This window comes from Micromonas sp., chloroplast, assembly GCF_000090985.2.
Source record: "Micromonas sp. RCC299 chloroplast, complete genome".
In the NCBI taxonomy this organism is placed as follows: domain Eukaryota; kingdom Viridiplantae; phylum Chlorophyta; class Mamiellophyceae; order Mamiellales; family Mamiellaceae; genus Micromonas; species Micromonas commoda.
The window spans coordinates 18,878-43,323 of NC_012575.1; the positions used below are offsets into that span (position 1 = coordinate 18,878).

A 24,446-nucleotide genomic window follows, 5' to 3' on the forward strand; every position below is an offset into this window, starting at 1 on the left:
CGGTTTTGATTTGTGGACTATTATTGGATATAATAAAATTGCTAGTTCATTCTTTTATTTGATCTGATTGGAGATTTTTCTCATGACTCAACTTTTCATTCTTGGTCGATTACCGGAAGCGTACGCACCATTTGACCCGCTCGTGGACGTACTCCCAATTATCCCAGTTCTTTTCTTACTTCTTGCTTTTGTTTGGCAAGCTTCCGTAAGTTTCCGTTAATTCCAAAAAGTAACACACGACTAGTGTTCTTTTATTTACCTCGCTCATTGGAGAAAGTAAAACAGTATGCTTACGTTAAAAATTCTTGTTTACACAGTAGTTATCTTCTTCATTTCGCTTTTCGTATTTGGGTTCCTTTCAAATGACCCAGGACGTAACCCGAACTCAAAGGATTTTGAATAACTCATTTTATTCTCGGTAGTTTAGTTTTCTAACTACAAAAACTACATTTTGGTTTATTAACCATTTGTTTTATTTCTAGCATTTAAACTCTAATTTAAATGTTAGTATTTTTGCCCATTAAGGGTTTTACAATCAAATAGATTACCTAACTGATTGTTTTTGTTAGGAGGATACCATGAAGGATTTTCAAATCTATCTTTCAACAGCTCCAGTACTTGCTGCTCTCTATTTCAGTTTTATTGCTGGTCTCTTGATTGAATTAAATCGTTTTTTCCCTGATGCTCTTACATTCCCATTATTCTAATGGTAAATTTTAATGAGTATGCTTTTTCTGTTTTGTAATCCGTACAAAAGTTAAAGCTTTTGCATAGACCCCTTATGGGTCTATGTACTAAATTGCTGAAATTTTCTCTCGAGCTTTATGTTTTTATTATTATTTTTTTAAGAATAATTTTCTCATAAAACCTGACTTGACATTCATGCAATAAAACGGTAATGTACTACATAGATATCGCCGGGATAGCTCAGTCGGTAGAGCAGAGGACTGAAAATCCTTGTGTCACCAGTTCAAATCTGGTTCCTGGCAAAATAAACCACTTGTCAGTCGTTCTGAACCTGTGTACAATAAATTATAAAGATGCTTTCATGTATTATCATGATTTTCGCATAATCATACGAGTAGATTTTGAGATTATGGATTCGTGTTCTTCATAAAGAAAAAAATTATGTCACCGCAAACTGAAACTAAAACACAAGCTGGATTCAAGGCTGGAGTTAAGGACTACCGTTTAACTTACTACACTCCTGACTACCAAGTACAAGCAACTGATGTACTCGCAGCATTCCGTATGACTCCACAGCCAGGTGTACCTGCTGAAGAGTGTGGAGCAGCTGTAGCAGCTGAGTCTTCAACTGGAACATGGACAACTGTATGGACTGATGGTCTTACTCAGCTTGACCGTTACAAGGGTCGTTGTTACGACATCGAGCCAGTTCCTGGAGAAGATAACCAGTTCATCGCATACGTAGCTTACCCACTTGACTTATTCGAGGAAGGTTCTGTAACTAACCTTTTCACATCAATTGTAGGTAACGTATTCGGTTTCAAGGCACTTCGTGCACTTCGTTTAGAGGACTTACGTATTCCGGTAGCTTACTGTAAGACTTTCCAAGGAGCTCCTCACGGAATCCAGGTTGAGCGTGATAAGTTAAACAAGTACGGACGTTCACTTCTTGGATGTACTATTAAGCCTAAGCTTGGACTTTCTGCTAAGAACTACGGTCGTGCAGTATACGAGTGTCTTCGTGGTGGACTTGACTTCACTAAGGATGACGAGAACGTAAACTCACAGCCATTCATGCGTTGGCGTGACCGTTTCCTTTTCGTAGCTGAGGCTATCTACAAGGCTCAAGCTGAGACTGGTGAGATTAAAGGACACTACCTTAACGTAACTGCTGCTACATCTGAAGAGATGATCAAGCGTGCAGCTTGTGCTAAAGAATTAGGACTTCCTATTATTATGCACGACTACATTACTGGTGGTTTCACTTCAAACACTTCACTTGCTATCTACTGTCGTGATCACGGACTCCTCCTTCACATTCACCGTGCAATGCACGCAGTAATTGACCGTCAGCGTAACCACGGTATCCACTTCCGTGTACTTGCTAAGGCTCTCCGTATGTCAGGTGGTGACCACCTTCACTCAGGAACTGTAGTAGGTAAGCTTGAAGGTGAGCGTAACGTAACTCTTGGTTTCGTTGACCTTATGCGTGACCCAATCGTTGAGAAGGACCGTGACCGTGGAGTTTACTTCACTCAGAACTGGGGATCTCTCCCTGGAGTAATGCCAGTAGCTTCTGGTGGTATTCACGTATGGCACATGCCAGCTCTCGTAGAGATCTTTGGTGATGACGCTTGTTTACAGTTCGGTGGTGGAACTCTTGGACACCCATGGGGTAACGCTCCAGGTGCATCTGCTAACCGTGTAGCTCTTGAGGCTTGTACTCAGGCTCGTAACGAAGGTCGTGACCTTGCTCGTGAGGGTGGAGATGTAATCCGTGCAGCTTGTAAGTGGTCTCCTGAGCTTGCAGCAGCATGTGAAGTATGGAAAGAGATTAAGTTCGAATTCGATACTGTAGATACTCTCTAATCTAATTAGTAACCTTTTGTATTAAATTCGTTTAATACATAAAAGTTTGTATGCCCTATTAACATTGTTAATAGGGCATGTATCCTTAGATACACAACTTATAAATCACCAAGGAATAATAACATGATTGAAGCTCTTCTTTTTGGAATTGTTCTTGGAATGATCCCGGTTACTCTTTCTGGGCTTTTTGTAACAGCCTACCTTCAGTACCGTCGTGGAGATCAATTAAATCTTTAGATTTATTTATCCATACAGGCATTCCATGCGCCAAGTGAGGGGCGAATCAAAGTCTGAGCACTTGCAAAAGACAGTTGGAACGCCCCATACCACTGGCCAACAATCATCTAATTTTATTAGAAAACATAAGAAAAAGATACTCTAGTTAAAATTTGTCTTTACTTTATTTGAAATAAATATTGGAACTTACTAAAAAGTAAGCTCCAATATATCGACTAATCGATTAGAAGTTCATCTCTGAAAGTTGTACTTTCTCAAATTGCTTCTTCTTAAGTACAAGGAATACTTGTGCAATAAGTACGAAACCAAGGAAAATAATAAGTCCCTGAAGACGAGCTGGGTTTTGGAGTACAATTTCTGTTTCTCCTTGTCCAAATCCACCTACATTAGGGTTATTTGTTAATGGCTGGTCTGCTTGCACAGCTTGTCCTACTGATACAAGAATTTCAGGTCCGGCTGGAATTGCAGTCGTTACCTTATCACCAGCAGTGCTAGTAATTACAACATCCGAACCTTTATCAGTTGGGTTGATTGCACTTACTGTTCCTGCAGCTGGTGCATTGTATACAGTGTTGTTACTCTTTGTACCATCTGGATATACTTGTCCACGTCCACGGTTTCCACCAAGGTAGATTGGGTATGTAAGGTAGTTTACATCCTTAGATTTTGCTGGATCTGGAGCAAGAATTGGGAAAGTCATTTCACTATATTTCTTACCTGGAACAGGTCCAACAATAATAATGTTCTTCTTATCTTCACTGTATGGCTGGAAATAAAGCTTTCCAACTTTTTCTTGAAGTTCTGAAGAAATACGCTCAGGAGGTGCAATTTGGAATCCTTCTGGAAGAATAAGAACTGCTCCAACGTTTAATGGACCTTTCTTACCGTTACCAAGAACTTGCTTTACCTGCTGATCGTATGGGATTTTCACTACAGCTTCAAATACTGTATCTGGAAGTACAGCTTGTGGTACTTCAATATCCACTGGTTTTTGAGCAAGGTGACAGTTAGCACATACAATACGTCCAGTTGCTTCACGCGGGTTTTCATACCCGTTTTGTGCATACACAGGGTATGCGTTTGCTGAACTTGTAAATGTAAGTGCAAATGCTGCTAATACACCCGCAAAAAAGTTTTTGTTAGTCATAATGTACTCTTTGAGATATATCTTGAAATTTCCTTTTTACTGGGGCAGAAGGACTCGAACCTCCGAATAACGGAGCCAAAAACCGTCGCCTTACCACTTGGCTATGCCCCAAACTAAATATATTATGAGGGTCTAAGACAAAAAAGTCAACGTCTTAGAGTCCAAAATTTCACTAAATAATAGTTTGTAAAGACTTATTTATGTGTAGAAAATTAGAAAGATTTAATCTTTAAACTTCTACACATAAATAAAGTATTGTTTACCAACTTGCTTTACGTACTCCAGGAAGTAAACATTGGTGTGCCATCTCACGTAAAACATGACGTGAAAGACCAAAATCGCGATAATATCCTTTTGGTCGACCTGTTTGAGCACAACGGTTATGTAAACGTACCGGTGCACTATTACGAGGTAATGTTTGGAATTGACGGTGGATTGCTACTACTTCACGAATAGATCCAGCATTACGAATATCCTGCTTGAATTGTGCACGTTTCTGTGCATATTTTTCTACAAGACGTTGGCGTTTTGTTTCACGCGCAATCATCGATTTTTTTGCCATAAATTAAAATTATTTAAAGGTATAAAAAGGCTTGTATAGTACAAGTATGCCTAAATGTGGCACGTGTGTTTCAACACATAGAATTCTTTAATGCTACTTTACCATATTTTTGCCTCTGCGTCATCTTTTTATAAAAATTGACATATTTGAAACAAACCAAAATATATGTATAAAATCTTTTTATTATAAACTCTATGTATTTATTACTAGAGAGGTCATATACATTTGGTGCTTTAAAAGCACCAAACGTAGAAGATTTAATTTAAATTTGAGTTAATGCAAAGCATTTTCCAATATAAATTAAAGTTTATTTTCCAAGGAAAATAGCTTTGTAAGCTGTAATTCCTTCTTTTAACATCTCTTCAGATTCAGGAGACATAGCCTTTGATTCAAGCACGTTAGTACTAAATTGAGACTTGTTCGTCTTCATGTAGTCACGAAGTCCAATAAGGAATGGGCGTACTTGTGCAACTGCAAGGTCATCAAGGTATCCCTTAGTTCCTGTGTAAATTGTTACAACTTGCATATCAACAGTAAGCGGTGCTGACTGTGCTTGCTTAAGGAGTTCACGTAAACGTACTCCACGTGCAAGTTGGTTTTGAGTAGCCTGATCAAGGTCAGAAGCAAATTGTGAGAAAGCCTCAAGCTCTGCGAATTGTGCAAGTTCTAACTTAAGTGTTCCTGCAACTTGCTTCATTGCCTTAATTTGTGCAGCTGAACCTACACGTGATACTGAAATACCTACGTTAATTGCTGGACGAATACCAGAGTTAAAAAGGTCAGCAGAAAGGAATACCTGTCCATCTGTAATTGAAATTACGTTAGTTGGAATGTAAGCAGATACATCACCACCTTGTGTTTCAATAATTGGAAGAGCAGTCATACTTCCTTCACCTAAAGACTCATTAAGCTTCGCTGCACGCTCAAGAAGACGTGAGTGAAGGTAGAATACATCTCCAGGGTATGCTTCACGACCTGGTGGACGCTTAAGAAGAAGTGACATCTGACGGTAAGCTTGTGCTTGCTTAGAGAGGTCATCGTAAATAATAAGCGTTGCACGTCCAGAGTACATAAAGTACTCAGCAAGTGACGCACCTGTATATGGTGCAAGGTACTGAAGTGTAGCAGGAGAGTTTGCGTTCTCAGCTACAATAATTGTGTAGTCCATTGCTCCAGCATTTGTTAATGTTGTTACAATTTGAGCTACTGATGATGCTTTCTGACCAATTGCTACATATACACAAATACAGTCACCACCTTTCTGATTAATGATTGTATCAGTTGCTACTGCTGTTTTTCCTGTCTGACGGTCACCAATAATTAACTCACGCTGTCCACGTCCAATTGGAATCATAGCATCAATTGACACAAGTCCAGTTTGGAGTGGCTCATATACTGACTTACGTGCAATAATACCAGGTGCTGGTGATTCAATTAAACGTGAATCAGTTGAAGGAATATCACCTTTACCATCGATTGGACGAGCTAAAGCGTCAACAACACGACCTAAGAATGCTTCTCCTACAGGTACTTGTGCAATTTTACCAGTTGCTTTTACTGCATCACCTTCTTGGATAGAGAGTCCCTCACCCATAAGTACAGCACCAACGTTATCTGATTCAAGGTTTAATGCAATACCAATTGTACCATCCTTAAATTCAAGTAACTCACCAGCCATTACTTTCTCTAATCCGTAGATTCGAGCAATTCCATCTCCAACTTGAAGTACAGTTCCAACGTTTACAACTTGTGCTTCTTGTGAGTATTGCTCAATCTGTTGGCGAATAACGCTACTAATTTCATCTGGGCGAATTTTTACCATGTGATCCTCGGTTTCGATTCAATCTTTGGGATTAACTTTTCACAAATTGGTAAGCCAAATTGGTACAATTTGTACCATTTCTATTAGGCTAACCGCATAGAGAGGAAGACATATGTGGAAATCCACTGTCTTCACGAGTATATATATTTATAAACTCGTAGAAAATGCATCAAATAGATCTCTTAAAGTGAACTATTCATAAGTGCAATTTTCGCATCAATGTATTTACGGTGAAGTTTCTCATCCATACGTGAACGGATACCTTCAATTGCTTTTTCAAAAGCTACACTGATAAGTTGTTGACGGAATGTTTTTACAACTTTTTCCTCTTCAAGACGAATTGTCTCTTCTTTGAGTTCATCAAAACGTTGGTGAAGTTCTTCATAACGCTTTGTTTCTTCAAGACGAAGGGCTTCCATTGTTTTTTGTCCTTCGCGCTGAATCTCTTTAACTTTTTCAGCAGCAAGTGCAAGTTCAGATTTAGCAGCATCAAGTTCTAATTGAGCTTGCTTAAATCGATCATCGGCACTACGGAGACTGCTAAGAATTTTCTCTCGTCGGTTATCTAAAATAGATGTTAATGTATCCTTTCCAAGTGAAAAAACAAGTGGAAGAACAACAGCGAGGTTGAGAATGTTAGTTTCAAGAAGATTCGTGTTGAATCCGAATCCTTCTGCAAGTGATACCATTCGTGTGAAACCTCCAGGTAATTGGGAATTTGTATTGTATAGAGGCTTTTAAAAACCTATATACCAGATCAACTATTCATCTTGAATAAAGAAAATAGTGAGTAGTGAATACCCGCTCAAGTGATGTTTACACATAAACTTGAGCGGGATAAAGTGTTTCTTTTGGAATTTCGAAAAATGAAATTAAGAAACGAATGGGTTTGCGAACATTAATGCTAATGCAACTACAAGACCGTAAATTGTTAATGCTTCCATGAAAGCAAGTGATAAAAGAAGTGTTCCACGGATCTTTCCTTCAGCTTCAGGTTGACGTGCAATACCTTCTACAGCTTGACCAGCTGCAGTACCTTGACCAATACCAGGACCGATAGCTCCAAGTCCGATTGCTAAACCAGCTCCAACTACAGATGCAGCACAAATTAATGGGTTCATTGTATGTTTCCTTTTTATTAGTTGCTTATGCACTTGAATATTACTAAGTTTCTATTAAATTTAAAAGCGTTTTTGAATTTAATTCATTTTAATTGTTCTCCTTCTATTTATTTTTTTTTTTAATTCTTTTTTATCTTTCAACTTATTAAAATTAACGTGGGCGAATATTAGCAATTCGCCCAAAACGTCATCTTATTCTGCTCTTCTCTTGGGAAGAGTTAAGAATATGAATTGCATGAAGTATTTTTTTGAAGATTAGTGCCCTTCAAGTGCTTCACCAATATATGCTCCAGCAAGTGTAGCGAAAATAAGTGCTTGAATTGCACTTGTAAAAAGACCAAGGAAAATAAGAGGAATTGGAATCACAAGAGGGACTAATGAAACAAGTACCGCTACTACAAGCTCATCAGCAAGAATGTTTCCGAAAAGACGGAAACTTAATGATAATGGCTTAGTGAAGTCCTCAAGAACGTTAATTGGAAGAAGAATAGGCGTTGGCTCTACATACTTACCAAAATATTCTAACCCTTTTTTCTTTAATCCGGCATAGAAGTATGCTACAGATGTTAAAAGAGCAAGTGCTACAGTTGTATTAATATCATTTGTTGGTGCCCCAAGCTCTCCATTTGGAAGTTCGATTACCTTCCATGGAATAAGTGCACCTGACCAGTTTGAAACAAAGATAAAGAGGAAAAGTGTTCCAATAAATGGTGTCCACGTTTTGTAGTCTTCTCCAATCTGTGTTTTAGCAATGTCACGAATGTACTCTACAACGAACTCAGCTAAGTTTTGCCCACCTTCTGGAACAGGCTTTAAATCACTTGTAGTTACAAGTGCAAATGCGATTACAAGTCCAAGTACAATCCATGAGTTGATTAATACTTGCCCGTGCATTTGGAACCCACCAAGAGTCCAGTAAAAATGTTGACCGATTTCAACGGCAGAAATATCGTATAAGAGATTCATTACCTTTCTCCATGCTTTGATGTCTCACACCGATATCATACCTTATTTTTTTGAAATGCACATAAACATTCTATTTATTTCAAAAAAATACTGAAAATAGTCAGTTGATCTAAACACTTAGAACTTGAAATTTTTGTGGCTGGAGGGATTTGAACCCTCACGCAGTATTAGCTGCAGGAGATTTTAAGTCTCCAGTGTCTACCATTCCACCACAGCCACATGATTGTTTTAAATTGGGCCGAACTGGATTTGAACCAGTGTAGGCAAGCCAGCGGATTTACAGTCCGCCCCCATTAACCACTCGGGCATCGACCCATTGATGCGAAACCCCACCGTTGATGGGACATGTCTTAGAGAGGACTCGAACCTCCACGCCGTAAAGCACAAACCCCTCAAGCTTGCGTGTCTACCATTCCACCACTAAGACATACTCATAGTGTACAGGAAACGCCTAAAGAGTTCAAGTCTTTCTTGTACACAATTTTAAATATGAGTTTTCCTTCTGGCTGTACTTAAAATACAGCCAAAAGAATAAAAAGCCAATAATACAATTTAACGCTTTGAAAATTGTGGTGCTTTACGAGCTTTCTTTAATCCATACTTTTTACGTTCTTTTTTAAGAGCGTTACGTGTAAGGAATCCTTGTGCCTTTAATTCAGCACGGTAAGCAGTATCCATTAAACAAAGAGCACGGGCACAACCAAGACGAATAGCCTCAGCTTGTCCAGTTAACCCACCACCAGTTGTTTGAATGAAAATATCACACTTTTCCTCTAATTGGAAAAGTTGTAATGGTTTAAGGATTGTTGGATATTTTCCTTGTAAGTAAACTTGTGCGTCTACTTGATTAATTTGAATTGCCCCAGTTCCTGGGGAAGCAATTCGAACTTGAGCAGTTGCTCGTTTGCGTCGTCCAGTAGCCGACCAAATTTGTTGCATAGACAATCTCCGTGGTTTAGTGGAATGCACACATTGAAAAGAGTATAAATTTTACACACTTCTCTGGTGTAGATGCATTTAAAATGCAGAAAGTATTAGTTTATGGCTCTTGAACCAACTCAATTCCATAAGTTTCTAATGCTTTAGCTACTTCTTCTGCAGATTTCTGTCCAAAATTACGAAGTGCAAGAAGACTTGAATATGATTCACGTGATAAATCAGCTAATGTTAAAATTTGAGCACGTTTTAAACAATTATATGCTCGTAATGAAAGCTCGAGTTGCTCAATTGCAATATTTTCAAAGTATGCTTTTTGAGCAACTGCCGTATCAACCGGAGTTGATGCTTCATCAATTCCAACAACAGGTCGTGGATCTTGAAGTGTTGCGCGTGTAATTTCTGTAAGAATCGCACCTGCGTGTTTAAATGCATTATGCGGGTGGATACTTCCATTTGTTGTAATTTCAAAATGAATATATTCACCATGTGGTTGAACCTCATGGACCGCAAAATTAACATTCTTTACTGGCATAAAGTTTCCATCAATTGGTTGGAATACACCAGATTTTACTTGTTCGATTTGAACTGACTCAATTTGAGGTGAAGGATAAAATCCTGTTCCGTATGATTGTGTTGGTTTTTTCCATACACGATATCCAGTTGATTGTTCAAGAATAAATGTCAGATTAAAAGCTGTATCGCCATTCATTAATGTAGCAATTGGTTGTGTTGGGTCTACACATGTAATACCTTCAGGTAATTGCATGTCACCAGCACAAATCACACGTGGAGTATGAAAACTTTTACTCTCATCTGTTTGTGGACGAGGACTAATCGTAATTGTTCCTTGTGGAGCTAATACATCAGGAAATGTATTAAAAAAAACAATATCACGTAAGTTTAAAAAGATTTCAACAACGGATTCACGAATTCCTGGGAGTGTCATGAATTCTGTTCGTGTCTCATTGAGTTTTGCTGCTGTGATAGCAACACCAGGTAAATCATTTAACAAGAGCCTACGAAATGTATTCCCAAGTGTTACACCTTGTCCTGGTGCAAGTGGTCCAAGTACAAGTCGTGCATAATGATCACGCGGGTTATTTTCTCGAAATTCAACGCACTCCAATTTCGCCGAGGAATTTGGAACAATAAAATTCATAGTGGTTGTAGATATTCGTTGATACACACGGGCCTGGAATATCAATATAAAAGAAATATTTTATAGTGATATAAAAAACTACCTTATTAAATATTATTTTTAATAAAGTTGAAACTATCGTTATACACGACGTTTCTTTGGTGGACGGCAACCATTGTGAGGTAACGGTGTTACATCACGAATTAAGGTAATACCTAACCCAAGTTGTTGAAGTGCACGGATTGCCATTTCGCGTCCTGCGCCTGGTCCTTTTACCATTACATCAACATATTTTAAACCATAGTCAAGTGACTTACGTGCAGCTTCTTCCGCTGCTGTTTGTGCAGCAAATGGTGTTCCTTTACGAGCACCACGGAATCCACAAGCACCAGAAGATGATGAAGCAATCACCATTCCAGAACGGTCACTAATTGTAACTAAAGTATTATTGAACGTGGCTAAAATATGTACAACGCCACGTTGTACCTTTCGACGGGCTTTTTTCTGTACACTTTTACGCTGTTTACTAGCCATAGTATAAATTTACCAATATAGAATAAAGAAGCTTAAACTGAGTCTGAATCCAAGAATCTCATACAAACAGATATTTGGTGGATAAATCTGTAGAAAGACTCAATCAAAAGTTCCAAAGAAAAATATTATGTGACTTTCGAAGTCCCAGGTCCTTTTTCTTTATTACGTAAACGATATGTAATACGCCCTTTTGTTAAATCATATGGTGTGAGTTCCACAACAACACGATCTCCTAAAAGGATTTTAATAGAATTTCGACGAATTTTTCCCGAAATATGAGCAAGTACTTGGAATCCATTTTCAAGTTCAACTTGAAACATTGCATTAGGAAGGGATTCAATTACTGTACCTTCCATTTCAATAAGTTCGCGATCAGCCATATATTACCAAAGGTAACAAAGCACTTCACCACCAATACCTAAGGCACGTGCTTTCTTCTCAGTCATAATTCCTTGAGATGTTGAAATAATAGCAATTCCCATTCCATTTAAAACGCGTGGAAGTTCCTTGTGATTCACATATACACGAACCCCAGGTGTACTAACACGTTTAAATGTTTTTACTGAGCGCTTTAAAGTTACTTCAAACATTCCATTAGTTTCCGGTTCAATATTTGAAAGAAAACCTTCTTGGAATAATAATTGAGCAATATTTCGCGTTACTCTTGTTGCACGTAAGGCAACTGAAGTTTTGTTTGCAAGCTGTGCATTACGTAAACGCGTAAGCATATCTGCAATTGTGTCATTAATCATAACATTTCCTCAAATGAGTATTTCACACAAGTTTGCTCTTGTGTTATCAAATTACTTAGTTGCTTTTTCACGGAATGGCATTCCAAGTTCTTTTAAAAGAGCTTTTCCTTCCTGATCCGTTTGTGAACTTGTCACAATTGCAATATCCATTCCACGAATTTGATCAATTGTATCGTAACTTAATTCAGGGAACATTAATTGTTCATCTAAACCAATGTTAAAATTCCCTTGACCATCAAATCCTTTTGGATTAATTCCTTGGAAATCACGAATACGTGGAAGAGCAAGATTTACAAGTCGATCAAAGAATGCATACATGCGATCTCCACGTAATGTTACTGAGAGCCCAATTGGCATATCTTCACGGATTTGGAAACCAGCAATAGCTTTTTTAGAACGCTTCACGACAGGTGCTTGACCTGCTAATACAGTAAGCTCATTCGATAATGATTCGAGAAGTTTAGCATTCTGTGAAGCATCTCCTACACCTCGGTTAATAACAATTTTTTCAAGGCGTGGAATTTCGTGCGTGTTTTTATATTGGAATTGTTCCGTAAGTGTGTCACGCACCTTTGTTAAATACAAATTTTGAAGGCGTTGAATCATAAGAGATAAGAGATTTAAAGAACCTCAGGGGCAAGGGAAACAATTTTCATGAAATCACGTTCACGTAATTCACGTGCAATTGGTCCAAATACACGTGTTCCACGTGGGTTCCCCTCTTTATTAATAATTACGGCAGCGTTTTCATCAAAACGAATGGACATACCATTTTCGCGTTGTACTGTGTGTGCAGTACGTACAACAACAGCACGAACAACGTCAGATCGTTTCACTGGCATATTTGGTAATGCTTCTTTTACAACAGCAATGATTACATCACCAATGTTTGCATATTGTCGATTTAATACGCGGATACACATAAGTTTACGTGCACCACTGTTATCGGCAACCTCAAGATAAGTTTGTGGTTGAATCATGGGAATTAAACAGTCATTAAGGAGAAATAGGTAAGCTTACTTAAAAAATTAAGCTTCAAATCCCTCGCGGATAATAAATTTTGTTTTTACAGGCATTTTGTATGCTGCAATACGCATTGATGAACGAGCAACAGCTTCAGATACACCACGCATTTCGTATAAGATTTTCCCTGGTTTTACAACAGCTACCCAGTAATCAGGTGCTCCTTTTCCAGCTCCCATACGTGTTTCTGCAGCACGAGCTGTAATAGATTTATCTGGGAATACACGAATCCAGAGTTTCCCACCACGTCGAGCATAACGACTCATGGCACGACGGCCAGCTTCGATTTGACGTGAAGTGATCCATCCAGGTTCAAGGGCTTGAAGACCAAAATCTCCGAAGGAAATTTTGTTTCCACGCATTGCTTGACCTTTTAAACGCCCACGGTGAGGCTTACGATATTTTGTTCGTTTTGGACTTAGCATTTGTTATCTCCCTTACAAACCCAGACTTTAATACCTAAGATCCCATACACTGTAAGTGCACGAGCTGTGGCATAATCAATGTCTGCACTAATAGTGTGTAATGGTACACGTCCTTCACGTGCCCACTCACTTCGTGCAATTTCAGCACCATTTAAACGACCAGCAATTTGTACTTTAATACCAACAGCACCAGCTTTTTGTGCACTACGAAGTGCTTGACGAATAGTTCGACGGAATGGTGCACGTTTTTCTAATTGCATTGCAATATTTTCTGCAATACACACTGCATCCACTTCTGGTTGTACTGTTTTTGTTACGTATAAAGCTACACTACGGTGAGCTGGAAGTTTTGCCTTTAATGCTTCACGCACTTTTACTAAGGCTTCCCCTTTTGCACCTACAAGGGCACGAGGGCGGGCTGTGAAAAATTCGATCTCGATACGATCGACTTGGCGAGAAATATTAACACGTGAGATGCTTGCATCAGTAAGATTTTTTGCAACATAATCACGGATAATAAGATCTTCTTTAACCAAGTTGGCATAATCTTTTGGTTTTGCGAACCATTGCGAACGGTGTGTTTGTGTCACACCAATTCGGAATCCAAGAGGATGAACTTTTTGACCCATAGTATTTTTCTATTTCAAAATCAACACCACGCACATTAAGAACTTAACGGCGAGATTTTTTGTCAGTTTTTACATGACCACGGAATGTACGTGTAGGAGCAAATTCACCTAATTTATGTCCAACCATTTGGTCAGTAACAAAAACTGGAATGTGCTCAAGACCATTGTGCACAGCAATTGTGTGTCCAATCATAATTGGAGTAATAGTAGAACCACGTGACCAGGTCTGGATAACCGATTTTTCACCTTTTGCATGTAACGCTTCAATCTTTTTCATAAGTTTGTGCGCTACAAAAGGACCTTTTTTAAGAGAACGAGCCATAAGATATAAAAAGATTTATGAAACTTTTCGTCGGCGAAGAATAAGACTATCGCTGTACTTTTTGCGTGCACGTGTCTTACGACCAAGTGCAGGTTTTCCCCAAGGTGTCATTGGTTGTGAACGACCCACAGGGCATCGTCCTTCACCACCACCATGTGGGTGATCTACTGGGTTCATTACACTTCCGCGTACAGTTGGACGCTTTCCAAGCCAACGTGAACGACCCGCTTTACCCATAGAAAGGTTCATCACCTCACTATTACCAACTTGGCCAATAGTTGCCCAACATTGGTTATTTAAAAGACGAACCTCTCCCGATGGAAGACGTACTGTTACGAAATCACCTTCTTTTGCAACAAGTTGAGCAACTCCACCCGCAGAACGAACGAGTTGTCCACCTTTTTTAGGGTGTACTTCAATATTATGAATCTGTACTCCTAAAGGCATTGCAGCAAGTGGAAGTGAATTTCCAATAGAGTTTGGTGCCTCAGTACTTGCAATAATATTATCCCCAACTTTTAAACCAGTTGGTTGAAGAATATAACGTTTTTCACCATCATCGTATTGAACAAGAGCAATACGAGCATTACGGTTTGGGTCATATTCAATTGTAAGTACTTGAGCATTCATGTCGTACTTATTACGACGGAAATCAATTTGACGATATAAACGTTTGTGTCCACCACCACGGTGACGGCACGTAATTACACCACGATTATTACGCCCTTTTGCACGATGAAAAGAGCGTGTTAAAGACTTTTCTGGGCGAGTCTTACTTAATTCTGTACAATCCGCTACGGAACGGTGACGCGTTCCCGGAGTATATGCTTTGTAAAAACGAAGAGCCATATTAATCAAAAATAGGTAATGAGTCTCCAGATTTTAAGCGAATGATGGCGCGCTTTGTTCGAGGGCGAACACCACCAAATGCTGATTTCTTTCGTGGGAGACGATGTGTGTTCACTGAAATAACCTGTACATCATAAAGATCTTCTACAAGAGCTTTAATGTCGGTCTTTTTAAGATGTACATCCACATCAAACGTATAGCGCTCTGACTCAAGAAGCGTTGTCGATTTTTGAGTTACAATCACGCGTTTAATGAAGTCAATCATAAGCGTTAGGTTCCATCAGGAAGCAATAAAATAAGCAAGTAAAAAATAAGTGTTATACAACACACTATGAAAAAATGTAGCAGTCTACAAATTGTATAATGCACACATTTTTTTTCTTATGATAATTTGATTAACTCTTTATTTTATAGATGAAACACACATTTTAGGTATAAAATAATTGCTTTAAACATATTTTATATTTATCCTAACTATACACTGACCCGGATTTGAACCGGGAAATGTTCATTGAACGACGAGTTATGAGCTCGCTGCATTAACCCTTCTGCCATCAGTGCCAATTATGAATATTTTAATTATTATAGCGTGAATTAATTATTATTTAAAATTTCTTTTGAAAACCCCTTTTAATAAAATCCATATTAAGATAATATGAATATAAGAAGAGGCTCGGTAGCTTAGTGGTAGAGCAGGGGACTCATAATCCCAAGGTCACAGGTTCAATCCCCGTTCGAGCCAAGTTTAATTTACTAGAAAAAATAAAACCTATTTTTATATTATTAGTTTACTTTTTAAGTAGAAATTTAGTCTTTTAATAAAAAAGATAAAAAAATATGTTTTTTTATAAAAAACATGGGTTGAATGTCTAACAATTCTAGGCAGATTGAATTGAAAATGTTAATATATATGTAGTTCGATGTTTTATTAAATAACACCGAACCGGCTTACTCAACAAATTAGATTCAACTCGTTGTTTTTTTAATCCAATGAAAATGTATTTTGTGCATTCATGAATCTAAGTTAGACTAAGCTTTGAATAAAAAATCTAAAATATTTTAGATTTACTTTACGCACATCGATTTTATGCTTGTTATTTTCCAACTTACACTTCTTGCTTTTATTGGACTTTCATTAGCTCTTGTTGTTGGAGTACCAGTACTCCTTGCGTCACCTGAAGGATGGGCACAATCAAAAGGTCTTGTATTATCAGGATCTGCACTTTGGATGCTTTTAGTATTCGTAGTTGGAGCACTTAACTCTTTTGTATCGTAATACTAAGTATGTTAATACTCATGAGGTGTATCTTTAAAGATACACTTCATGCTCCCTTTTTTTTATATATAAGTGCAAAGACCTCGTCTGCCCGCTACACACTCATGTTGAAATGAAAGTTGGCTAATCTATTAAATTGTTTCTTTGTTTATGAAAAATCCTTTTTCTCTTGTTGTCTCTTTCTTTGGTTGGATTTTCGATCGTACGTTACTTATCTTTGAACTTTCAGTAGATCTTACGCTTAGTGTTTTAGATAGTTTTCTAAGAGTCTTTCGTATTCTTTATGAAATTCTAGAATATATGATTTACTATCGTACATTACAACCTCCCCGTGATGTCTGGGAATATGGTGGTTTTAGCTATATTGCAAATACACTTATTCTTGGTTATATCGGATTAGTTCTTATTCTGAATTTTTTCGCCTTTTTTCCAATTGTTCCAGAGACCATTAATAAAATTGCTAATTATTTTGCAGCGCATGAACGTCAATATATTTCAGCATTTATTTTATTATTATTTGTTCTTCCAAAACAACGAATTCTTCGAGATCCTGTGACTCGTAAGTTTTTTCGACGTGGTTGGTTTAAAGATTATGGAAGTGCATATCTTTTTACAAAATATTTATCATTTCTATTTATTATTTTGTGTCTTTGTGGAATTTTTATTCATCCAGGTTAATTTTTTATCTTTTAATTATAGAGGAAAGAAATATCCATCCTCTACAAGAGAGGATGGACACTAAGTTATTTTACCTAAAGGTAAAGATACTTAAAACTTGATTATGCGTTGATAGAAGGAGCTTCTACAGATGCAAGGTCAAGTGGGAAGTTGTGAGCGTTACGCTCGTGCATTACTTCCATACCGAGGTTAGCACGGTTTACGATATCAGCCCATGTGTTAATTACACGTCCGTTTGAATCTACTACAGACTGGTTGAAGTTGAATCCGTTAAGGTTGAAAGCCATAGTTGAAATACCCATAGCTGTGAACCAGATTCCCATTACTGGCCAGATTGCGAGGAAGAAGTGGAGTGAACGTGAGTTGTTGAATGAAGCGTATTGGAAGATAAGACGTCCGAAGTAACCGTGTGCAGCTACGATGTTGTAAGTCTCTTCTTCTTGTCCGAACTTGTATCCTGCGTTTGCAGACTCGTTCTCAGTAGTCTCACGGATGAGAGATGAAGTTACGAGTGAACCGTGCATTGCAGAGAAAAGTGAACCACCGAATACACCAGCAACACCAAGCATGTGGAATGGGTGCATAAGGATGTTGTGCTCAGCCTGGAATACGATCATGAAGTTGAAAGTTCCAGAAATACCAAGAGGCATTCCATCAGAGAAAGAACCCTGACCGATTGGGTATACGATGAATACAGCTGTTGCTGCTGCTACAGGAGCAGAGTAAGCTACAGCAATCCAAGGACGCATTCCTAAACGGAAAGAAAGCTCCCACTCACGACCCATGTATGAACAAATTCCGATGAAGAAGTGACATACGATAAGCTGGTAAGGACCACCGTTGTAAAGCCACTCATCAAGAGAAGCTGCTTCCCAGATTGGGTAGAAGTGAAGTCCGATAGCGTTAGATGTAGGGATTACAGCACCAGAGATGATGTTGTTTCCGTACATAAGTGATCCAGATACTGGCTCACGGATACCATCGATATCTACAGGAGGAGCAGCAATAAATGCTACGATGAATACTGAAGTTGCTGTAAGTAAAGTAGGGATCATTAATACTCCGAACCAACCGATGTAAAGACGGTTCTCAGTTGAAGTAATCCATGAACAAAAACGTCCCCATACTGTTGCGTTTTCGCGGCGCTCTAAAGTTGCAGTCATAATAAAGAAGAAATAAATAGTTATAAAGAGTTACACAATCCACATCAATGATGTTTAGACCTGTTATCAATTAGTTTACCATAGCTCCTCCCTGTACCGGTACAGGCTGTGAAAAAAAAATAAAAAAAAATATCTTTTTATTATAAAAAAATTAAAGAGTCTTCAAGTAGAGAAAACTCTTCAATTTAAGAAATTTATATAGAAAAATATCTCCTATTAAAAATAGAAGAAATATTTAATAGATAGTATTCAAAGTATGAGAATACCCTAAGGTATTCTTATTAGTATATATATATTCTTGGCATCGATATGTTTTCAGATACAGCTACCCGTATCCTATCGTTATCTCAAAGGCCTTTCACCACGCAGTTCGGAAAGGGATGCTGTGTCTCGACCTCGACGAAGACACCAAGAAAAAGAACCACGTATGCAAAAGTTGCAGCTGTGGTTCAGAGTAGTAAAAATGGTATACAAAATCAAATCCCTCGGTCTATTAGCACATGTCAGCTTCAGAATGCATTACTGCACTTCTACTTCATGCCTATCAAACGGCTCGTCTTGCCGTGACCTTCCTTGTCTTTCATTTGTCAATCCTTCATAGAAGATTGATCGTTTGAGACAAAAGAGCACTCATCTTAAGGTGAACTTCCTACTTATATGCTTTCAGCAGTTATTTACTCCAGACATAGCTACCCAGCGTTTACCCCTGGCGGAATAACTGGTACACTAGAGGTCTGTCCCCACCTGGTCCTCTCGTACAAAGGGGAGATCCTTTCAATGCTCTAAACGCCTACACAGGATATGGACCAAACTGTCTCACGACGTTCTGAACCCAGCTCGCGTGCCGCTTTCTATGGGCGAACAGCCCAACCCTTGGAACGTACTTCCGCTCCAGGATGCGACGAGCCGACATCGAGGTGCCAAACCTCCCCGTCGATGTGAACTCTTGGGGGAGATTAGCCTGTTATCCCTAGAGTAACTTTTATCCGTTGAGCGACGGCCTTTCCACGCAGCACCGTCGGATCACTAAAACCGACTTTCGTCTCTGCTTGACATGTCAGTCTCGCAGTCAAGCTCCCTTATGCTTTTACACTCTATGGTTGATTTCCGTCCAACCTGAGGGAACCTTTGTGCACCTCCATTACCTTTTGGGAGGTGACTGCCCCAGTCAAACTGCCCGCCTGAAACTGTCATCTTACCGGATAACGGTTAAGACTGAGCTTTCTAGCTTACCAAGAGTGGTATCTCACTGATGGCTCCCCTCTTCCCGGAAGAAAAGGTTCGTAGCCTCCCACCTAAGCTGCGCAAAATAAGCTTGAAAGCAATTCCAGGTTACAGTAAAGCTTCATAGGGTCTTTCTGTCCGTGTGCAGGTAAGCCGCATCTTCACAGCTAGTTTTATTTCACCGAGTCTCTCTCTGAGACAGTATCCAGATCGTTACACCTTTCGTGCGGGTCGGAACTTACCCGACAAGGAATTTCGCTACCTTAGGACAGTTATAGTTACTGCCGCCGTTCACCAGGGCTTCAGTTGTTAGCTTCATCAAAGATTGACCAACTTCTTTAACCTTCTGGCACTGGGCAGGTGTCAGCCCCCATACGTCGTCTTACGACTTTGCGGAGACCTGTGTTTTTGGTAAACAGTCGCCTGGATCTCTTTACTGTGGCCCCCTGAGGGGCACTCTTTCTTCCGAAGGTACAGAGCCAATTTGCCGAGTTCCTTAGAGAGAGTTATCTCGCTCCCCTTAGTTTATTCAACCCACTCACCTGTGTCGGTTTACGGTACAGGTAGTCTAGACTCAAAGTCGAATGAGCTTTTCTTGGAATAAATAGCATCAAACAGCAACAGGTTTATCCAAACTGCCAAGTATGGCTGTTGTGTAGATTGGTATTTGTTCGTCCCTCAGGACTAAGCCTAGACTAGTGAAGGAATATAAACCTTCTTGCCATCAATTACGCCTTTCGGCCTCACCTTAGGTCCTGACTGACCCTGCGCGGACGAGCCTTGCGCAGGAACCCTTGAGTTTTCGGGGCATTGGATTCTCACCAATGTTTACGTTACTCAATCTGACATTCTCACTTCCGTCCTGTCGACCGCGGCTTACGCGCTTGGCTTCCCCCTGGACGGAACGCTCCTCTACCCTACATCATCTATGTGATGTAGCCACAGCTTCGGCAAAAAACTTAGTTCCGGTCATTTTCGGCGCGAAAACGCTTGATCAGTGAGCTATTACGCACTCTTTAAAGGGTGGCTGCTTCTAGGCAAACCTCCTGATTGTCACTGCATTTTTACCTCCTTTGCCACTTAGCTTTTATTTAGGAGCCTTAGCTGGTGGTCTGGGCTGTTTCCCTTTTGACTACGGAGCTTATCCCCCGCAGTCTCACTGGCTGATTGAAAGCGTTCTAGGTATTCCGAGTTTGCAACAGATTGGTACCGCTTTCGCAGCCCGCACCGAGACAGCGCTTTACCCCCTAGAAGCCCATAATCAACCGCTGCGCCTCAACGCATTTCGAGGAGAACCAGCTAGCTCCAAGTTCGATTGGCATTTCACCCCTAACCACAACTCATCCGTCGATTTTTCAACATCGGTCGGTTCGAACCTCCACTTCGTATCACCAAAGCTTCATTCTGGTCATGGTTAGATCACCTGGGTTCGGGTCTAGAAGAAGGGACGAGAGCCCTTATCAGACATGCTTTCGCTTTGGCTTCGATGGAAAATCTTAACCTGCCACTTCTTCTAAGTCGCCAGATCATTCTTCAACAGGCATGCGGTCAGATGTGTTCATCCTCCCACAAATTGTAAGCATACGGTTTCATGTTCTATTTCACTCCCCGTAAAGGGGTTCTTTTCACCTTTCCCTCGCGGTACTATTCGCTATCGGTGACCTAGGAGTATTTAGCCTTACGAGGTGGTCCTCGCAAATTCATACGGGATTTCACGTGTCCCATACTACTCGGGAGCCAAACGGCGGTTGTTGGTAGTGATTCAACGACTGGACTTTCACCATCTATGGTACAGGTTTCAGCTGTTTCGTTTCTCATTCCATGCAGTGCCATATGTTTGGTCCCATGACCTGGTCTTTACATTAATGTCAAAGTCCTTTTAGGCTGTTCCCATTCCGCTCGCCGCTACTTTGGGAATCGCTTTTGCTTTCTTTTCCTTTGGCTACTAAGATGTTTCAGTTCACCAAGTTGTCTTTCTCTTCTCTATGAATTCAAGAAGGAATGCTTTGGGTTGCCCCATTCGGGAATCCTCGGATCAAAGCATACGTCCTGCTCCCCGAGGCATATCGTCGGTTGTCACGCCCTTCATCGGCTCTAGGTCCCTAGGTCTCCACCATATGCCCTTTATTGATTGATTTTGTTTTATGTGTAGAAATAACCACAATTCTAATTGACCTTTTAAATTAAAGGCTTGGCTGGAGGTAAGCGGACTCGAACCGCTGGCGTCTGCCTTGCAAAGGCAGCGCTCTACCAACTGAGCTATACCCCCGTGCCATGGGCTATTCAGGACTTGAACCTGAGACCTCACCCTTATCAGGGGTGCGCTCTAACCACCTGAGCTAATAGCCCGTAGCGTGGTGCATTTCTTCTCAAGCAATGGCAAGCCAATTGTTTTAAGAAATGCGCGCTTGTTTCATCTTTAAAAAGGAGGTATTCCAGCCACACCTTCCAGTACGGCTACCTTGTTACGACTTCACCCCAGTCACCAACCCTGCCTTCGGCATCCTCGTCCCAATGGGTTCGAGTAACGACTTAGGGAAGAGTCGGCTTCCATGGTGTGACGGGCAGTGTGTACAAGACCCGGGAACGTATTCACCGCTGTATAGCTGACCAGCGATTACTAGCGATTCCACCTTCATGTACTCGAGTTGCAGAGTACAATCCGAACTGAGATAGGGTTTTTGAGATTGGCTAGCCTTCGCAGGATCGCAGCTCATTGTCCCTACCATTGTAGTACGTGTGTAGCCCAGGATGTAAGGGGCATGCTGACTTGACATCATCCACACCTTCCTCCGATGTTGGTCGGCAGTCTCTCTTAAGCACTCAGTGAGCAACAAGAGACATGGGTTGCGCTCGTTACGAGACTTAACTCGACATTTCACAACACGAGCTGACGACAGCCATGCACCACCTGTCATTTCATCCCGAAGGAGGCTCCTCTTTCAAGGAGTTTTGAAATGATTTCAAACCCTGGTAAGGTTCTTCGTGTTGCATCGAATTAAACCACATACTCCACCGCTTGTGCGGGTCCCCGTCAATTCCTTTGAGTTTCACTTTTGCAAGCGTAATCCCCAGGCGGGAAACTTCACGCGTTAGCTTGACCACCGCTCGTTGTATTTCGCTCGGCAGTGAGTTTCCATCGTTTACGGCTAAAATTACTAGGGTATCTAATCCTAATCACTCCTTTAGCTTTCGTCTCTGAGCGTCAGGTAAAGCCCAGTACAGTGCCTTCGCCATATTGGTGTTCCTCCCGATATCTACGCATTTCACCGCTCCACCGGGAATTCCCTGTACCTCTACTTCCCTCAAGTATAGAAGTTTCCTTTGCTGGATCTCGGTTGAGCCGAGGCATTTAACAAAAGACTTTCTATACAGCCTACAGACGCTTTACGCCCAATCATTCCGAATAACACTTGCATCCTCCGTATTACCGCGGCTGCTGGCACGGAGTTAGCCGATGCTTATTCCTCGAATACCGTCAGAGCTTCTTCTTCGAGAAAAGAAGTTTACAACCCGCAGGCCGTCATCCTTCACGCAGCGTCGCTCCGTCAGACTTTCGTCCATTGCGGAAAATTCCCCACTGCTGCCTCCCGTAGGAGTTTGGACCGTGTCTCAGTTCCAATGTGGCTGTTCATCCTCTCAGACCAGCTACTGATCGTCGCCTTGGTATGCCATTACCACACCAACTAGCTAATCAGACGCAAGATCATCCCTCGGCGAAATTCTTTCACTCCACAGCGTATCGGGTATTAGCTCTCGTTTCCAAGAGTTGTCCCCGACCGAGGGGCAGATTCTTACGTGTTCCTCACCCGTTCGCCACTCTTCCACATTCCGAAGAATGTTTCATCGTTCGACTTGCATGTGTTATGCACGCTGCCAGCGTTCCTTCTGAGCCAGGATCAAACTCTCCTTGATGTGTTTGAGAAGATTAGAAAAACTAAAGCTTCCATTCACGAGTATAGCGTGTTGCCGAACTGGCCATGCACTTCTGCCTCTTTCACAAAGAAAAAACATTTAAGGATTGCATGAATTCGACTTGTAGAATATTGAAATTTTGGCGAAGCTGAGCATTTTCATCTGATAAAGGAGTAAAAGCTTGCACGAGCTCAGGAGTCAGCATCTCTTCTTCAACACCATATTGAATAAATAAACGCAGCAAAAATTGATTTAGCTGCTCCTAAAAACCTGAAGTAAATTGTTGGGGCGCTTATGCATGTTGCATAAATAAATCCTTTATTCTAAAAATATAATATATCTAATTTGAATTTTTAATAAAACTTTCAGACAAGGAGGGACTCGAACCCCTTTTGTTATGAGGGATTTTAAAATCCCTCATAAACACATTATTTTAATTTAATTTGCAATTAATGATTCAAGAATAATTTCTACAGAACGTGTTGAATCATCATTCGCGGTAATCCCATATGTTGACATCGTTGGATCACAGTTTGAATCAAGTAATGTAATTGTTGGAATCCCTAAACGCTGGCATTCATTTACAGCATTTTTTTCGTGTGGTTGCCCTACAATAACTACAAGATCAGGTAATTCAGATAAGCCACGTAATCCACCAAAGAATTTCTCAAGGCGTGCACGTTGTTTTTTAAGTTGAAGAATAGCTTTTTTTGAAAGACCAGATGCCTTACCATCTTCACTTAACTGCTTATCTAAACGATTTAATTTTTGAAGACACATTGACATTGTTTTCCAATTTGTAAGAAGACCACCAACCCAACGTGTACTTACATAATGCCCATTTACTTTTTGAGCTGTAGTTTCAATAATTGGAGCAATTTGTGGACGTGTTCCTACGAATAAAACATTTTTGGCACGCTTTAAAACAGGACGGGCTTTTTCTAAATCATCAAGTGTTTGTACAAGATCAAGAATATGTACACCATTTTTTGTTTCATGGATATACGGTGCCATTTTTGAATTCCAACGCCCTACTTGGTGACCAAAATGAACACCAGCCTCTAAAAGTGCTTCTAACTTTGTCATAATAAAATTTTAAAATAAAAATAAATTAACATTCACGAAAGCTATAATATATAAATTTTTAGCTTAGATGTCCAAATCATAG

At 40.1% G+C, this 24,446-nt stretch overlaps 12 non-coding genes across 12 annotated transcripts, besides 26 other annotated features; 2 read left to right on the top strand and 10 right to left on the bottom strand.

Moving 5' to 3' along the window:
- Positions 1–82: 82 nt before the first annotated feature.
- Positions 83–220, top strand: an mRNA.
- A 66-nt stretch (positions 221–286) lies between these two features.
- Positions 287–403, top strand: an mRNA.
- A 175-nt stretch (positions 404–578) lies between these two features.
- Positions 579–707, top strand: an mRNA.
- Positions 708–916: 209 nt separating this feature from the next.
- trnF lies at positions 917–989 on the top strand. Its single transcript has one exon. It is a non-coding gene; the product is annotated as a tRNA-Phe (tRNA).
- Positions 990–1,128: 139 nt separating this feature from the next.
- Positions 1,129–2,556, top strand: an mRNA.
- Positions 2,557–2,679: 123 nt separating this feature from the next.
- Positions 2,680–2,793, top strand: an mRNA.
- Positions 2,794–3,016: 223 nt separating this feature from the next.
- Positions 3,017–3,940, bottom strand: an mRNA.
- Positions 3,941–3,979: 39 nt separating this feature from the next.
- On the bottom strand, positions 3,980–4,051 carry trnQ. Its single transcript has one exon. It is a non-coding gene; the product is annotated as a tRNA-Gln (tRNA).
- Positions 4,052–4,199: 148 nt separating this feature from the next.
- Positions 4,200–4,502, bottom strand: an mRNA.
- A 307-nt stretch (positions 4,503–4,809) lies between these two features.
- Positions 4,810–6,324, bottom strand: an mRNA.
- A 182-nt stretch (positions 6,325–6,506) lies between these two features.
- Positions 6,507–7,013, bottom strand: an mRNA.
- Positions 7,014–7,196: 183 nt separating this feature from the next.
- Positions 7,197–7,445, bottom strand: an mRNA.
- Positions 7,446–7,700: 255 nt separating this feature from the next.
- Positions 7,701–8,411, bottom strand: an mRNA.
- Positions 8,412–8,545: 134 nt separating this feature from the next.
- On the bottom strand, positions 8,546–8,630 carry trnL1. The gene has a single exon. It is a non-coding gene; the product is annotated as a tRNA-Leu (tRNA).
- Positions 8,631–8,645: 15 nt separating this feature from the next.
- On the bottom strand, positions 8,646–8,726 carry trnY. Its single transcript has one exon. It is a non-coding gene; the product is annotated as a tRNA-Tyr (tRNA).
- A 31-nt stretch (positions 8,727–8,757) lies between these two features.
- On the bottom strand, positions 8,758–8,838 carry trnL2. The gene has a single exon. It is a non-coding gene; the product is annotated as a tRNA-Leu (tRNA).
- Positions 8,839–8,963: 125 nt separating this feature from the next.
- Positions 8,964–9,350, bottom strand: an mRNA.
- Positions 9,351–9,450: 100 nt separating this feature from the next.
- Positions 9,451–10,509, bottom strand: an mRNA.
- Positions 10,510–10,629: 120 nt separating this feature from the next.
- Positions 10,630–11,022, bottom strand: an mRNA.
- Positions 11,023–11,147: 125 nt separating this feature from the next.
- Positions 11,148–11,402, bottom strand: an mRNA.
- Positions 11,403–11,405: 3 nt separating this feature from the next.
- Positions 11,406–11,774, bottom strand: an mRNA.
- A 51-nt stretch (positions 11,775–11,825) lies between these two features.
- Positions 11,826–12,380, bottom strand: an mRNA.
- Positions 12,381–12,394: 14 nt separating this feature from the next.
- Positions 12,395–12,754, bottom strand: an mRNA.
- Positions 12,755–12,802: 48 nt separating this feature from the next.
- Positions 12,803–13,222, bottom strand: an mRNA.
- Positions 13,216–13,851, bottom strand: an mRNA.
- Positions 13,852–13,894: 43 nt separating this feature from the next.
- Positions 13,895–14,173, bottom strand: an mRNA.
- A 15-nt stretch (positions 14,174–14,188) lies between these two features.
- Positions 14,189–15,022, bottom strand: an mRNA.
- A 1-nt stretch (position 15,023) lies between these two features.
- Positions 15,024–15,287, bottom strand: an mRNA.
- Positions 15,288–15,499: 212 nt separating this feature from the next.
- trnM1 lies at positions 15,500–15,583 on the bottom strand. The gene has a single exon. It is a non-coding gene; the product is annotated as a tRNA-Met (tRNA).
- Positions 15,584–15,692: 109 nt separating this feature from the next.
- On the top strand, positions 15,693–15,764 carry trnM2. Its single transcript has one exon. It is a non-coding gene; the product is annotated as a tRNA-Met (tRNA).
- Positions 15,765–16,109: 345 nt separating this feature from the next.
- Positions 16,110–16,298, top strand: an mRNA.
- Positions 16,299–17,077: 779 nt separating this feature from the next.
- Positions 17,078–18,139, bottom strand: an mRNA.
- Positions 18,140–18,435: 296 nt separating this feature from the next.
- Positions 18,436–18,552, bottom strand: rrs2. The gene has a single exon. It is a non-coding gene; the product is annotated as a 5S ribosomal RNA (ribosomal RNA).
- Positions 18,553–18,924: 372 nt separating this feature from the next.
- rrl2 lies at positions 18,925–20,989 on the bottom strand. Its single transcript has one exon. It is a non-coding gene; the product is annotated as a 23S ribosomal RNA (ribosomal RNA).
- A 570-nt stretch (positions 20,990–21,559) lies between these two features.
- Positions 21,560–21,632, bottom strand: trnA2. Its single transcript has one exon. It is a non-coding gene; the product is annotated as a tRNA-Ala (tRNA).
- A 6-nt stretch (positions 21,633–21,638) lies between these two features.
- On the bottom strand, positions 21,639–21,712 carry trnI2. The gene has a single exon. It is a non-coding gene; the product is annotated as a tRNA-Ile (tRNA).
- Positions 21,713–21,785: 73 nt separating this feature from the next.
- Positions 21,786–23,284, bottom strand: rrs3. Its single transcript has one exon. It is a non-coding gene; the product is annotated as a 16S ribosomal RNA (ribosomal RNA).
- Positions 23,285–23,716: 432 nt separating this feature from the next.
- Positions 23,717–24,364, bottom strand: an mRNA.
- Positions 24,365–24,446: the final 82 nt, after the last annotated feature.